Genomic DNA, 14,453 nt, shown 5'->3' with positions numbered 1-14,453 from the left:
GAATAGTTGTTTTGTCAGTTGGTGGGTGGATTTTAGACATCTCAATAACCATAAACTTAATTGAAAGAAAGCAGAAAAGCATATCAGAAAATCAGGGATGTAAAACCAAACAGAGGAAAGCAGATTGATTGCTTATATGAGCAATTAATATTGCAAATTACCAAGACAGAGTTTTATATTAAATGAAGAAAAATAATAATTTAGTAGAGATGTACCTGATTCCAAAGGCATGAAGAAAGAACTTCTCAAATACAGTATGTTGTTGAAAAAGTTAAAAAAATGAATAGAGAAAAAGCTGAAGTGAACTATTTATTTTCTGAAAATGGTAAGAACAATAAAATAGCTGCTTAACTAGAGTTCTATTACTTATAGTTACATCATTGTAGTTAGATAATATAACTGTATTTTGGTCATGATTAGGGACTAGAAATTTGGGGACGGGAAGTTCTAAGTGAAAATACTAAATTTTACTCTCTGTGCCAAGGACTAGTAACAAAAGTGAAAAACATTTTATGGACCCTGAAAAAGCTCACAACTTTATTTAGAAGGACAGTTTCTAGAAGAGTGCCTGTATCATGGCCTTTCTTCAACACCACTTGATAAACTTTTCTGGCAGACAAGAAAGTCAAGGTTAATTTGAGAGATGCTTGTAGCATCGTGCGATCATTAATATTCTGGTAAGTATAAGAAAAGAGAGAAATGACATAAAAGATTCTGACATTTGAAAACTCACAATGGGAAAATGTTTTTTCGTGTTCTAAGTTTATCTGCAAATGAAAAATTAGGGGAAAGAAGTATTGAGAAATGTGGATAGTTATTCATTTCTTAAATTGAAGATTTCACTGTCTGCAATCAAGGGTACTCAACTTACTAAAAACATATTTTCAATAATAATAACAGCAGCAAAGACGGGGTGAGTTAGTTGATCTTTTTGTGCCTTGGTTTCCTCATTTGTGTCATTAGAGGGCTTTTTTTTTCTAACCACTATGATATACATTCCTGTATTTCCTTCTGATGTTAACATTTGATGTTTGTGTCATTCTGGATAACATGACTATCTAAGAAAGAAATTGTAGGGAAATTCAATCAGAGTGCTAGAAAGAGCCTACATGTTTAGGCATTTGAGAATTTAACCCTTGGTTCTACCCATCAAATTGTCTGATACTAGGTTTGACATTCATACTAGATACATGGTTTTTAAGACACTACTGGAACAACAGAAATTCTCATGTATGTGTCAGTTATAGTATGCCAAAGGCTTGAGTTAACTCAAATGATTATGAGATTAATTCTCAAAAAATCAGGACCTTGACTTCTGCAATGGAATTCTAAGGAAAGTCAGATGTTCCAAAGGGGAATCTTGAAATGTGCCTAAGAAATGGGAAGAGTGGTAAAAGTCTGAATCTTCAATTTATCCCCATATATTTCTAAAACTTTTGATAATTTTATTGTGCATTAACACGTGTTTTAAGTGGACTTTGGTATGTTTGTACAATGTTGACCTGGATTTAAAAGAACCTTTCAATTTCGTCAGTGTTTTCCAGGCCTTCCATACATATTACAAATCAGAGTGTATTTAAATAGCATGAAAACTATATTGTTGCATAGGACAGGTTTAGCTCTTTCTTTGCCCTGAGGCAATTTTATCTCACTGGTTAGTTAGACACAAATCAGGTGTTACTAAATAGAACTATAACATCTTTGATATTTGCCTTGCTCACTGGCTCCATGAAGCTAGGGAAGGAATCAATAAAAATATGGAAGCTGATGGGGGCAGGTATTCTGTGAGAAACAGGTAACAGAAATTGTAAGATCTATTTCTCTCTACTTGTGGTGAACAGTAAGGCCAAAACTGTCTCCTCTGTTTTCTCTTCATTTTTAATAGGACTAAATGATCCTACCCTTTCTTTTTCTTTAATATTTTATGTCCTTATAGAAAAGACTGGGGAATCTGAATGGCCAAGATTTAATGATTTCCACCTAATTTCATTCAGATTTGGGGAATTCATCAACTAGATGCCATAGAAAATGCAGACAACCACACATGTACTGTATTGGGTATGTGATATTAGGACCAAAGAAGTAAATACGTAAATAAAATTCCAAGTTTATAGACAGAAAAGAGAGAGTGAACATCTTCTGCTATCTCTTCCTCAGAGAAGGTTTTGGCATCCTGGAAATTCCACTGAAAGCTAGATTAAATCACGTCTCCTATTTTTTTCTTTCAAGCTCCATAAAGCTCCCATATTTTAGGATTACGTTTATCTTTACAGGCTTCTTCACCATTCCGAATTTTTTTTCTTTGAATCACCATGTACCTTTTTATAGTGGCTCTTGTTTTTGAATTGTTCTTCCACTAAGAAAGAGGATTATCAAAAAGAAGTTCTCTCTCCCTCTCTTAGTCTCTCTTTCTCTCTCCTCCCTTCTTTACTTCCTTCCTAATAAAGTTGGTGAAGGTTCAGATACACTTTCTGTTCTTAATATAATAAAAGGGAATATGGATTCTGGAGAACAAGGACACAGACTATGACGACCCAGAGTTAAGAGGAACCGCACTTTCAATCTCATCCTTCTTCAACTGGACCGTCAGCTCTTCCCACGCTTACACGCCGCTTAGCATGTGTGAAGATAGGACCCACTGCAGAGATGGCTCCTCTGTCTCTGGTTTATGCCCTTTAATGGAGTCCCACCCTAGAGTCGGCGGGGATAGAATGGTATGAGAATCTTTGCTTCATAGAACAGAAGATGTAGCCAGCCTCTGATGTCTCCCTGGTCCATGCTAAGAATTTCCAACCCAAACTTACCTAGAAGCCAGCTCCTAATAGGATCATTCTTAAAATCAACTCTTTGGCAGTGATCTCTTACCTGTTTATAAGCACCATTCCTCTTCCAGGATCAAATTATTATTTAAAATGTACTACAAGGCAACTGCACACAGAGCTTAGCCATCCACCTTTGCTAGAATGTAGGGAGGTTTGTAGCAGTAGAAGCATACCCAGTATTTTGAATTCTTTTTAAAACACCGATCATATACCCTATGATTGGAATGTTGGACCAGCTACAGGTTTGAAACAATGAAGTTTGTTTGATGGAAACCTGTAAGACTTCATGAGAATGCTGAGCAGCTAGCGTAAAGCAGGCGGTTGCCTGGGAGAGTCTCCAAGGGCCTGGGTAGAGACTCGCATTCGTGCTGCTTCCTGATCACCTGCTTCTGGATGCTCTGCCCAGCTGTTGAGGTGGAGAGTGTGGGGAGGGAAAAAGGAACAAAACACACTAAACAGACAGATAGGAATCTCTTTACACCTACATTTTTTTCTTAGGTTTTAGGATTATTTTATTATTTTGTTATGTTTTTGAGCAGGAAGGTGGTGGTGGTGGTGGAAAATTCCTATCTTTTTTATCTTTTCAGGATAATTAGTCACTGAATGATAGTTAGAACCTGTTTGGCTAGATGACTTCTAAGAATAGATCTTTAAGATAGCTTTGTATAAGAAATATTTATTTGTGTTTGTAATGACTACCATAGCAAGCATTTTACCTCAGAACTTATTAAACTCTGGTCCTATGACAGAACTTTCTAGAAGTCCCCCTGGTACCTTTGTTAACAGCAGCAGCAGCCTTTGTTAAAGGCCTTGCATCATTTACCTCTGTGTCACCTCATATTTTTGTTAAAAATGAAGGTCCACTGTTAAATTAGAAACTGTGGGGACAGGGATGTGCAGTTTAATAAACTTACAGGTGGCTCTTATACACAAAATTTCAACCATTGCAGCAGTCATATCCTATCATCATTTAATCCATTTTCACCATCAGTTCCTCATTTTTATCTAGCATCATTGTTCATCTCTTTTCCTTGTATCCTTTTACTACCCATACTGACTGACCCCAGACATTCTCCAAACACACTGCATGTTCTTTTACAACCATGCCCTTTCTCCAACTTCTCCTCTGTCTCAACATTTTATCTTCCACCCTGTTCATTTAGAGATATACTTCTCCCTTTTAATGCGAATCTCAAATATGATCTCCCTGGGAGACTTTTTTTTTCTAACATTTCTTGACCACCCACCACACACTGTTGCCTTAGAATGTTGCATAGAACTTGGTGATAGAACTTATCTCACTTGAGTGTAATTATAAACAATCTACTCAGGGGTTATAGAGCACCAACTACACCCCTGGTTCTAGCACTAAGGAAGTAAGAGTCACCATCCTGCAACCAAGACAACCATCCTTCATGTTTTCTCAACCAGTCTTCATTTGAACCACAGAACACACAAAATTACTTGAGTAACTGTTCTCTTAATTTCAAGGATGTTCCATAACTAGCACTACTACATGCAATGGATGTCCTAGGGTAGTAGCATATAATCTTCTGAGAAACTTTAGTTGATCAAACATCGGTATACTTACAGAAGCAACACGTGCCATATGGTGGTAGTAGCCCATGGTGAGGCAGAGGAGCAGAATAAAGGCCCCTCACTGCTTAGGTGTTTGTCTTATTCTTTTTCTAGCCTCACTTAGCATCTCACACAGGCCCATTTCATGGTGGTCATTTAATACATTTTTTGGTTGTTATTGAAATAAAAGCACTGAAATTCATTTTGATGGCTAAGTGTCTTTGGAATCTAGGCAAGGCAATGGGACTCATCCATATTTGTGAATTTGGCATCTACTCAGTGCTTGAAATGTACTTGGCACTCAGTGAGGGCTTGGTGAGTAAACAAGCACATTTAGAAGGGTTATTACTCAAGGGTCATGAGCACTACTTAACAAAAAAATGTAAAAAAATCTTTCCTATTACTTACACTACACTTCTGGATATCTCACTTCAAATTTAACTGCTTCCTCTGTTATGTATATTTCAATGACAAAAAGAAAGAATTTATTGGAAGTGCAAGTAAAGTCATGAGAAGTGAAAAAAAGGCTGCATTTCCCTGGGTAGGGTAAATGGTGGTGTTATCAGTGTTAATTTAATCTAATAAAGAAGAAGAAATTTAGTTTGAGTATATTTTCAAAAACAAATGGCCCCTAATTACAGATTGAGTTTAGAGGAAGATGATGGAGAAAGCTATAACATGCCAAAATATCTGGTTTCCTAAAGAATTTTGAAGGGATCTATGATACCTCCTTCTTTCTACTGCGAAGTTTGCAGTCACCTCTTTTAAGAAAGAGTTGTATTTTTATGAGCACCACTTAAGTGTACACCTCATGCTCTTCCTCTTTATGGGTTCAATGGTCTTCCTGTTTATGTCAGTTAAAGGCATCTCTGTTCATTTAATCACCAAGGACATCTCAGGCTGAGTGTGCTTCCCTTTAGACAGGTGCCATGCTACTTAGCTGCCTCTAGGGGGCTCTTATTAAAATTCATGTTGCAGTAGCAGAAATTCCCTAAATGGTTCCTTAATGCTTCAAATTCCCAACTGTCTAATTTATACCCAAGGAAGAGTTTAGTGCCTTTAGGGTATAACCAATTATACTACAAAATTGTTAAAATGTAAATGAATACACAGAAATCTGTTTAAGTTATCAAATTGTGAAATGGTAAAATAATCGTATATAAACCATGGCCTATATATATATGTATATATATATGTAAAGAATGTATATGGAATTCAACTTAAGGATGTTACTATGCAAAATGATAATTAACCCAAGTAAACCTGCACACAGTGATTTTCAGTATTTTGGCAGGGGAAAGAATTTTGCTATGAAAGCAGTACTCTAAAAATCAAATAAAGGTTAGGAGACCTAGTTTAAAATTGTTATTAAAACACACAACCATTTTACTTTAATGGCCATGGGCTTAATTCCAACTTTTTCAGAGGCAAAAGCTTACTGCTTAGATAGTAAGTACAACTCATCTCAAGACTGCATTTGTAATAACAGGTGCTGGGAAAACTGGACAGCTACATGAAAGAATGTAGTTTACAAAAGTAAACTCGAAATGGATTAAAGACCTAAATGTAAGACATGAAACCATAAAACTTTTAGAAAATACAGGAAAAAATATCTTGAACATAAGCATGAGCAATTTTTTCTGGGCACATTTCCTTGGGCAAGGGAAACAAAATAAAAAATGAACAACTGGGACTTCATCAAACTAAAAAACTTCTGTACAGCAAAGGACACCATAAAAACAAAAAGGTAACCTACAATATTAAATAATATATTTGTAAATGATTTACCCAATAAGGAGTTAACCTTCAAAATTATATAAAGTCTCATATAACTCCAAAAAAAATCCAAGTAACCTGATTAAACAATGGGTGGAGAACCTGAACATTTTTCCAAAGAAGAAATACAGATGGCCAATAGGCATATGAAAAGATGCTCCACATCACCAATCATCCCAGTCAGAATTGCCACTATGCTAAAGACTAGAAATAACAAGTGCTGGCAAGAATGTGGAGAAAAGGGAACCCTCCTACCCTATTGTTGAGAACGTAAAGTGGTGCAACTTCTGCAGAAAACAGTGTGGAGGTTCCTCATAACACTAAAAATAGAAATAACATATAAACCAGTAATTCTATTTCTAGTAATTTACCCAAAGAAAACAAAATCTCTGATTTGAAAAGATACATGCACCCCTATGTTTATTGCCACATTATTTACAATAGCCAAGATATGGAAGCAACCAAAGTGCTGATCAGTAGATGAATCATAAAGAAGAGGTGGTACATATACCCAATGGAATATTATGCAGCCATTAAAAAGAAGAAATCTTGCCATTTGCCACAAAATGGATGGACCAAGAGGGTATTATGCTAAGTGAAATAATCAGGTGGAGAAAGACAAATATCATAGGATTTCACTTATTTGTGAAATCTAAAAACAAAACAAAATGAACAAAATAGCAGTAGACTTATAGATACTGAGAAGTGACTAGTGGTTACCACAGGGGTAGGATTGGGATGGGTGGGTAGAAGGGGCGAGGGCAATAAAGAGGCACAAAAATTCTCAACCATCATATAAGTTGGTCAGGGGAATGGTAGAACAGCAAGGAGAACACAGCCAATGATTCTGTAACATCTTCCTACATTGACAGTCACTGTACTAGCTGGGGTGAAGATTTAGGATATGGGTAACTGTTGGACCACTGTGTTTTTACTTGAAAGTAATGTTAGATTGTGTATCAACTATACCTTATTAAAAAAAAAAAAAGACTGCATTTGGCCCTATAGTTGGACTGTTGGGGGACTGGCCCTGCCTGTGTCCTGGTGGATCATCTGCCCTCCATGTAATTAGATGAGACGACCCTGATGTCCATCACAGCAAAGAAGGCCGAGCCCATCTAGGGGCTTGGAGGGAACTGACCTGGGGGAGTTTCCCTGAGGTCTCAGCACTTTTTGATACCAAGGCCTAGCTATAAGCCTCAGAGTCACTTCTGAGTTACAAAATTGCACATTGTTTTATATTTTAGTATCTCTAAAATCTGGATCTTAATTGCAATTGAGGTACATTCTAACTTAGGCTAATTGTCAGTGTTTAGTGATTCATAACATCCTTGTGCATCTTATAGTTAATGATGTCAATAAAATATGGTTGTTGAGAAGCTCTAGCTCAGTGATTGTCAAACTTTAATTTGCATATGAAATCACCTGGGAATTTTATTGAAATGTACATTCTGATTTAGCAGATCTGGAGAGAAGCATAAAGATTTGCATCTAACAGTCTCCCATGATGTTAATCCTGCTGCTTTACAGACCACGGCTTGAGTAGTAAATCCCTAAGTGGGCTAAGAGTCATTGATGGTCTTCATTTCCTTTAAAAGTACCTAAATTTACAGCTTTTAGTTATATGCTATTGTTTATAAATTGTTCTATGTAATTTCTACGTAATTTTATCTAACTGTGATAATTTGCATAAATGAAGTAATAGCTATTAAATAATAACTAAAGGTAATGATAATGAAGGGTTGATTTCAAACTTTGATGACCACACCTTTTGGCCTTGGGACCTTGGGGAAGAAAATATTATCACATGAGGTCAATTTATTCTCTCAACCAAACATTTAATTCAACTCTGACTACTGGTGGTGTACCTATAACCAGCTACTGTCATCCTACTTTATTTCTTATTTAGAAATTTAGGTTCAGAAAAACATATATATTTGAAGGACATTTCACTTATCATGACTTTGATTAGATGACCTCTGTCAACCTTATTACCTTTCCTGGTACCTCACAGAGCCTCGGGAATAGTGATGCTCATAGAATACAAGTGGCACTAAACTGAACACCCAGAGTCACCAATTTCTCTGTACACAAAGTATTTACTCAACAAAGATAAAAATCTCCTTTTCCTATTATTGAAAATCACATCCTTCTAAATAATGACAGAATTATTTTCATTTTAAAGTAATTAATTTGTTTTAAATGTGTTTCAATAGTGATGATTCTCCTGAAAAAAGACCAACTACCACGTGTGGGAATATTTTTCTTCCAAATACAGTACTTGATCCAAAGAACTAAAGATAAAAGTATATTATCTCATAATAGAAATTAAGATGAAATCCAAAGTATTAACTTTGTTTTGGATGGGCTTCAGATTTTTAAAATATGGCTCAAGCTTGGTAAAGTACAAACTCACATTTACATGCAGCTTTTAATTTTCTTGTTCTTTGTAATATGTTTTCTAATCCTTTGCACCATTTTATCTTTCCTATTCTTTTCCAATTCTGAGAGTGGAACTAATTCATTGTGCTTCAATTGCATATAATATGTCCATTATAGGGCTGAGCAAAGAGAGAGAAAGAGGATAATTCAGATTACTTTGTCACCTTCCCTTTGGAAGTATTACTGATTTCCTCTGGCAGAATTAATCACAGCTTTGGCTGTATTTCTACAGCAGTTTTTCATGTCTCATTTAAGGAACTTACATTGTAAATTTGGTTTCTTTGTCAGGCTCTCCTTCTAGATTCCTAAATGCATTGTCTTATTATTCTATGTGTCCCCATTCTTTAGGACAAAGTCTGGCACATAGTAGGTATTGATTAATGTTGACCCATTGAATGCACATGCGAAAGTATTAATGCATAAGCAAATGGAACAATTTAAACAAGGTAATCTCAGTGTGCACTGAAATTAAGAGGATATGTAGCCTTAGCCATTATTCATTATGCTTTCTGCTGAGCTAGAAAATGTCATATTCTATAAAACGTATCAAGTCCTGAGAATTAAAATGTCCCTGAACCCCCTACCAAAAAACCATGTTATGCTAGCTGGATATTTGAAAGCACTACAATGTATTATACCAACTGCTGATACAGTTCCAGGCTTTGGGGCATCTGCTGAAAATGATGGGAAACAAAAATCTGTGGGTCCCCTGGAAGGGAGGCTGCTGTGTTCAGAAAGTTGAATTTTAGACAAGAACTCACCAGATGCTTTATAAACTAAAGAGCTGAGTTCTACTTCCTTGGGGACCTGAGCAGATGGGACTCCCTGAACCCAATTTCAAAGAGGAGTGTCTATGGCAAAATGCCTGGTTTCTGCCCCAATTGCTTGTTTTCCTTATCCCTAAGGCTACAATGCACAGAAGTTAACTTACTCTTAGCAATGTTTGAAGCTAATACTTTATAGAAATCTGACAAATACTTTCAAATGTGTTTTCTGTGCATCCCTGTTCATAGAGTTGGCTACAGAGTACAGAAATTTATGGTGGGTATACTATCTTATTTACACCCTCAGAGGAGGAACAGCAGGTAGGCTGCTAGAGCTGAGAAGAGGTTAAGGGAGTTAACACGGTACCAGTTAGAACTGTGGGAGGAAAATCCCATTGAAAGCTCGTGTGTAACTGGGCATCTAAGAAATGTTTCCTGTTTCTTTCCCTTTTCCTTACACACCTCCTTTTCTAAAACCGTAGCAATCTAGGCTGTGTTTTTATGTTTTATTTCCCCTCAAGGTTCCTATAAAATTCATTTTATCTAATTTTAGCTTGATAAAAATGTTGAGAATGAGGAAAGAGAAATGAGATTGCACTATGAGTAGAGGAGCAACGCAGTGCAGCTGTTAAAGGCGAGGATTCTGCGGTCAGATGATCAGGCTCAGATTTTGGCTCTGTGACTTAGTAATTGTTTTCTCCCAGGTCAGTTATCTACCTTCTGTCTCCACGTTCTCATTTGTCAGATAGGGATAGTACTAGTGTGTAACTATTGTCATGATCAGAAAGTTACCTTTGAACCTACAGTGCACAGAACGAAATGATAGTACACCTCCTTGTAATTTAATAATAAAAACTCTACTAAAGATAAAATGCCACAGTCCTCACACACACAAATTGGTTTATCTCCCATGCTCCCTTGCTGTTAATGTTTGAAATAATGAATATCAAATTACTTCTGACAGTTTCATTAATTTATTTTTTAAATATAAATTGTTATCTTTGCTGTGTTGCTGATGTCCCTAGGCACAAGCCTTTGGGTAGCTTGCTGGATATTATGTAAGAAATTAAAAAATGCTTATTATTATTACTACTCTAGAATATACAACCACCTTACCCTTTCAGCAATAGCTCTAACTTTTAATACCCTTTTGCATAGTACCTAGTACAAACCTAGGCACAACTAGGTACCACTGAGTTTATGCCACTGGCATCTGTTTGGATGATCTCATTCAGGCAATGCACCCTAGCTAGCCTGAATACTCAACTTAAGAATGGAAATTCAAGGTCAAGGTCTAACCCCACCATGCATGGCATATGTTCTGCTGAGATCCCAGAGTCCTCATCTGCATGATGGTGACATTATTAATTATAATTATAATTATAATTATTATTATTATTATTATTATTATTATTAAAAGGAAAGGGGGATTTCTGACTTAAAAGAATATGTGGCCTGCAGTTTTGCAAATGAAAGGAGGCTAGGGTAATTGACCTCTGTTTGCATTTTAGTGCTGACAATTTTTTACAGCAGATGAGTTGAGTTGAAATACATTTCAGATTTCCCAGATCTGGAAGAAATTAGGTAGGGTCTATAATAAATCATGTTAATAGCACAAAAGGATTTGTTAAATTCTTTGACATTCCCACAAAATCCTTCTTTTCTCATTAAAGTTTTAAAAGCAAACTGTCTTCTTGTGTTTTAAGTCAGGTGGAGAAAATTTATATTCTTTCCAGACCAGAACTTCTGCCCTAAACACTGTGGGCCACTTCGTCTCACCTTTAGCTGGACTAAACCAAGTTCTCTTATGAGTCACTAAGCCAAGACCCTGCCTCTAGGGAGGCAGCCTTCAGCCAGTGTGTGAATCCTGGTGTTATGGGAATTTCTTTGTAGTTTATTGCAGTCTATGATTATGGGGAGCTTAGCAAAACCTAAATTAAAATGGTTAGTTAAGGTGAGGACATTTTACCAAACATAATTAAGATAGTATTATCCCTAGTTATATAATAATACAGTGAATAAAAATACATAGATTTGTAAGGAGAATATCTAGGAAGAAGTGAAATGGGAGTGCAAAGAGCAGTTCTCTTGCTTGAAGAGTGAATATGGCATGTGGACAGGTTAACATAAATCAATTGCAAATGCTACCCGCATATATATAGACTATGACAACATAATAACAGAGGAGATGCAGAAGGTATCTACAGGCAGCATGGACCCCAAAAAGGAAGAGTGTGAGGGAAATGAAACCTGGGGAGCAATGTGTTTAATCATGACTTTGGAGCCCATATGAGTAGGTCCTTCCAACTGAGGAAGTCCCCTCTCCTCACAAACTGCATGACTCACAGACATTAGTGAAGATCCCCTTCCCCTGCTGACATTCCTGCTACATCAGATTTCTCTAACAGATCACAAAGCCTTTTATTTCAAAATTGGAAAAATATAACTTAAAATTCAAACCCTGCCATGGACTTTTGTTCTTACATGTAAAAGACAGACACTTTTCTCTGAGCAATGAGGGAAAGAAGACAGAACACCTGACAACGCACATTAGATGAGCTGGTTCTACCACAGAAGAGGGTAAATTGAGAAGCTTTCACAATTTTCTAAAGTTCTCTGTTGTTCAAAGGAAGAAAGATAGGAACTAAGGAATATTTTGCAAGAAGGTAATAGTGTACCTTGTTCCAGTGCTGATACTGGTACATTGTGGAAATTACAACACTGGCCCCTGCAAATGGCAGAGGAGATCTGGCTGATTACAGGTCAGAACCAACTGTTTTTTCACAGTGGGGAAAATGCCTACATAAGGCTTGCATATTTTCTGAACGTCATCCATCTCCTAGCATCTTCCAAATTTTTAGTGCTGGAAGTTTCTCAGTGTAATTAAAGGCAGCACAGATCTAATTAGGTTGATGAAATTTTCATTAGGGATTTAATTCCCTCTAGCATTTCACTTACTTATTTATTTCTAGAATCCTTCTTTAGGCTCATCCCAAGAAACTTTAAGTGGCAGTATTCCAAACTGTCTTACACAGACAGCACAGTCACTCAAGCAACCGACTGTAAAACCTCCAGCAGGTACATATGGTGGAAAACAAACTTCAAATAAAGGAGTCTCAGTGGTTCTATTGAATATAATTCTTTCCTCCCTCTTCAGTTTTATGTCCCTACTAACAAACTATGTTAAATAATCTTCACTTTGCAGGAGGGAAATAGATGTTTCAAAGCATTTTGGAGGCACAGAGACTCTATGAGGTGCATAGTAGCAGGAGTAAATTTTGAGGCAAGATTAATGAGGGAGCAGCATGGCCTTTCCTTGTAAGGCATTTACTACAGAAGCCCTCATGGTCAAAATCTTGGGGTAGAAACACACATTAGAGAGATTTTCATCTATGAAGATTTTTAAAAAAAGTCTCTAATGAGCACTTTAGAAATCATTGTGATACTTTTCTACAGAAAAATGCTTTCCAAGTTGTCTAAGGTGAATGGACAGGGCTGTAGGAATCCTCAAATAGACTACAAGCATCTCTCTTGTACATGATGACTTATCTTTCTGCAAGGTCCTCCAATTCCCTCTTCAGTTGTGCCAGTCACTGAAAAACTGCTTGGTAGAAAATTTTAATTTAATTAAAAATGATCAATAATTTTTAAGTAATACATATTTCAGTTTTTATGCAATGTTATCAAAAATGCAAGGAGCATAAACAAATGTTTTGCCAAAGCATGATTAGCACCACATTTGTAAAAATCAGATTTAGAAAATATCATTTTAAAGACCTATTATCCTCTAGGAATTTCATAGACGTAGGCTACTTTTTCCTTGAACTTTTCTCAAATTAATATCCTTGAAAGTCATTTTCAGTGGGCTCAAACATTTCTCCAAGGATTTTTTTTACTTATTTATGATAAAATGTAATTTTTATACTATTTTGATTCCCTTATTAAAAATTCAAAGTACCCTATCATTTTAAACAAAATAATATATGCAGCTTAGGTTAGGTTTTGCCAAATTTTATTGAAGTTATTTTACTTTATTTTGAAATTTGATAATCACTAAAAATAATAATAATTAACAATAATTTTCTTAATGAAGGTTGGCTGCTCTATATGTAGGCTGAGTCACATTTCTAATAGGTATTGTCAAATGCCATTTTGGGAAAGCCCTAATAGCTTCTAATGAACATTAGACTATGGGTTGTTTCATTATGTTGAATGATTCTTTTATTTAATCTTTAAAGAATAAAGTTAATTAGTGAGAGTGGTAGGCCATCTCTACCTTTGTACCTTGCTGGCTGCTGTTTACAATGAAACAGAGCCAGCCATTCAAATATATTTTATCTGACAATATTTTGCATTCTAATCCTGTTATCCTTCATTGCTCTTGGATGTGTCAATTGACTTCTCTAAGTCTGTTTCCCCATTTCCAAAATAAGGAGATTGGACTTGGAGAATGATTTCCAGGATCTTTCCTAGTCTAACACTCCAAAATTTCTTCTGTGACTTCAGACATGCTGCTATTAGTATAGTATATATATTAGTCCTCCCCCAGGATGCCATCCTAAGAGGTATTATGTGATACATTGAAAATAAAATTGTTATAAGCCATAAATAATACCATTATTAAGGTTTCATATATGCACAGGCTATAGGCAGAAATCCCAAAATATAAGGAAGTCTTACGTGGGCTTAGTGTTAAGAAAGGTGTGGTAAGAATGAACATAGTATGTTCCTCTTTTTTCAGTAACTCTGTAAAGCTCACCTATCTGGTAGAAGGTGATTTAACCAAACCTTTGATATTTTATCACAATTTCATTTTAGTAATAGGAAGAGCCAGGGCATTCTAAACAGATATTAATTCAGACATGAATGGAAACCATGAACCATCAAAAATCCCTCCAACTAAGCTATACTTGATTTGTAGGCTGATTATGTCTGTATCCTTCCACCATCTAATATGTCAGGAGGATATAAAAGTGCAAGAGATGAGAGTTAAGAAAAACTGGTATTACTTGCTCCAAACACATACCCTAGGCTATGGAAGAGAGAGATGTGGGAAGCGCCCAGTCAATAA

At 36.1% G+C, this 14,453-nt stretch overlaps 1 protein-coding gene across 23 annotated transcripts in view; it reads right to left on the bottom strand.

The window, feature by feature from the left end:
* NRXN1 (neurexin 1) overlaps positions 1-14,453 on the bottom strand; it is a 1,077,010-nt gene that overhangs the window by 643,374 nt on the left and 419,183 nt on the right. The window contains exon 8 of one of the 23 annotated variants that reach the window (XM_073213366.1): positions 391-2,691. The exons of the other annotated variants lie outside the window; for them this stretch is intronic. Within the exon in view, the coding sequence (XP_073069467.1) occupies positions 2,614-2,691 (78 nt within the window). The 3' untranslated portion in view covers positions 391-2,613. Of the gene's footprint in view, positions 1-390; positions 2,692-14,453 lie in introns of those variants that run through there. 23 annotated transcript variants of the gene reach the window in all.

This window comes from Manis javanica, chromosome 1 (genome assembly GCF_040802235.1).
Source record: "Manis javanica isolate MJ-LG chromosome 1, MJ_LKY, whole genome shotgun sequence".
In the NCBI taxonomy this organism is placed as follows: Eukaryota; Metazoa; Chordata; class Mammalia; order Pholidota; family Manidae; genus Manis; species Manis javanica.
Note: the sequence above shows the minus strand (reverse complement) of the source record. Positions and strands in the feature narration are given on the sequence as shown.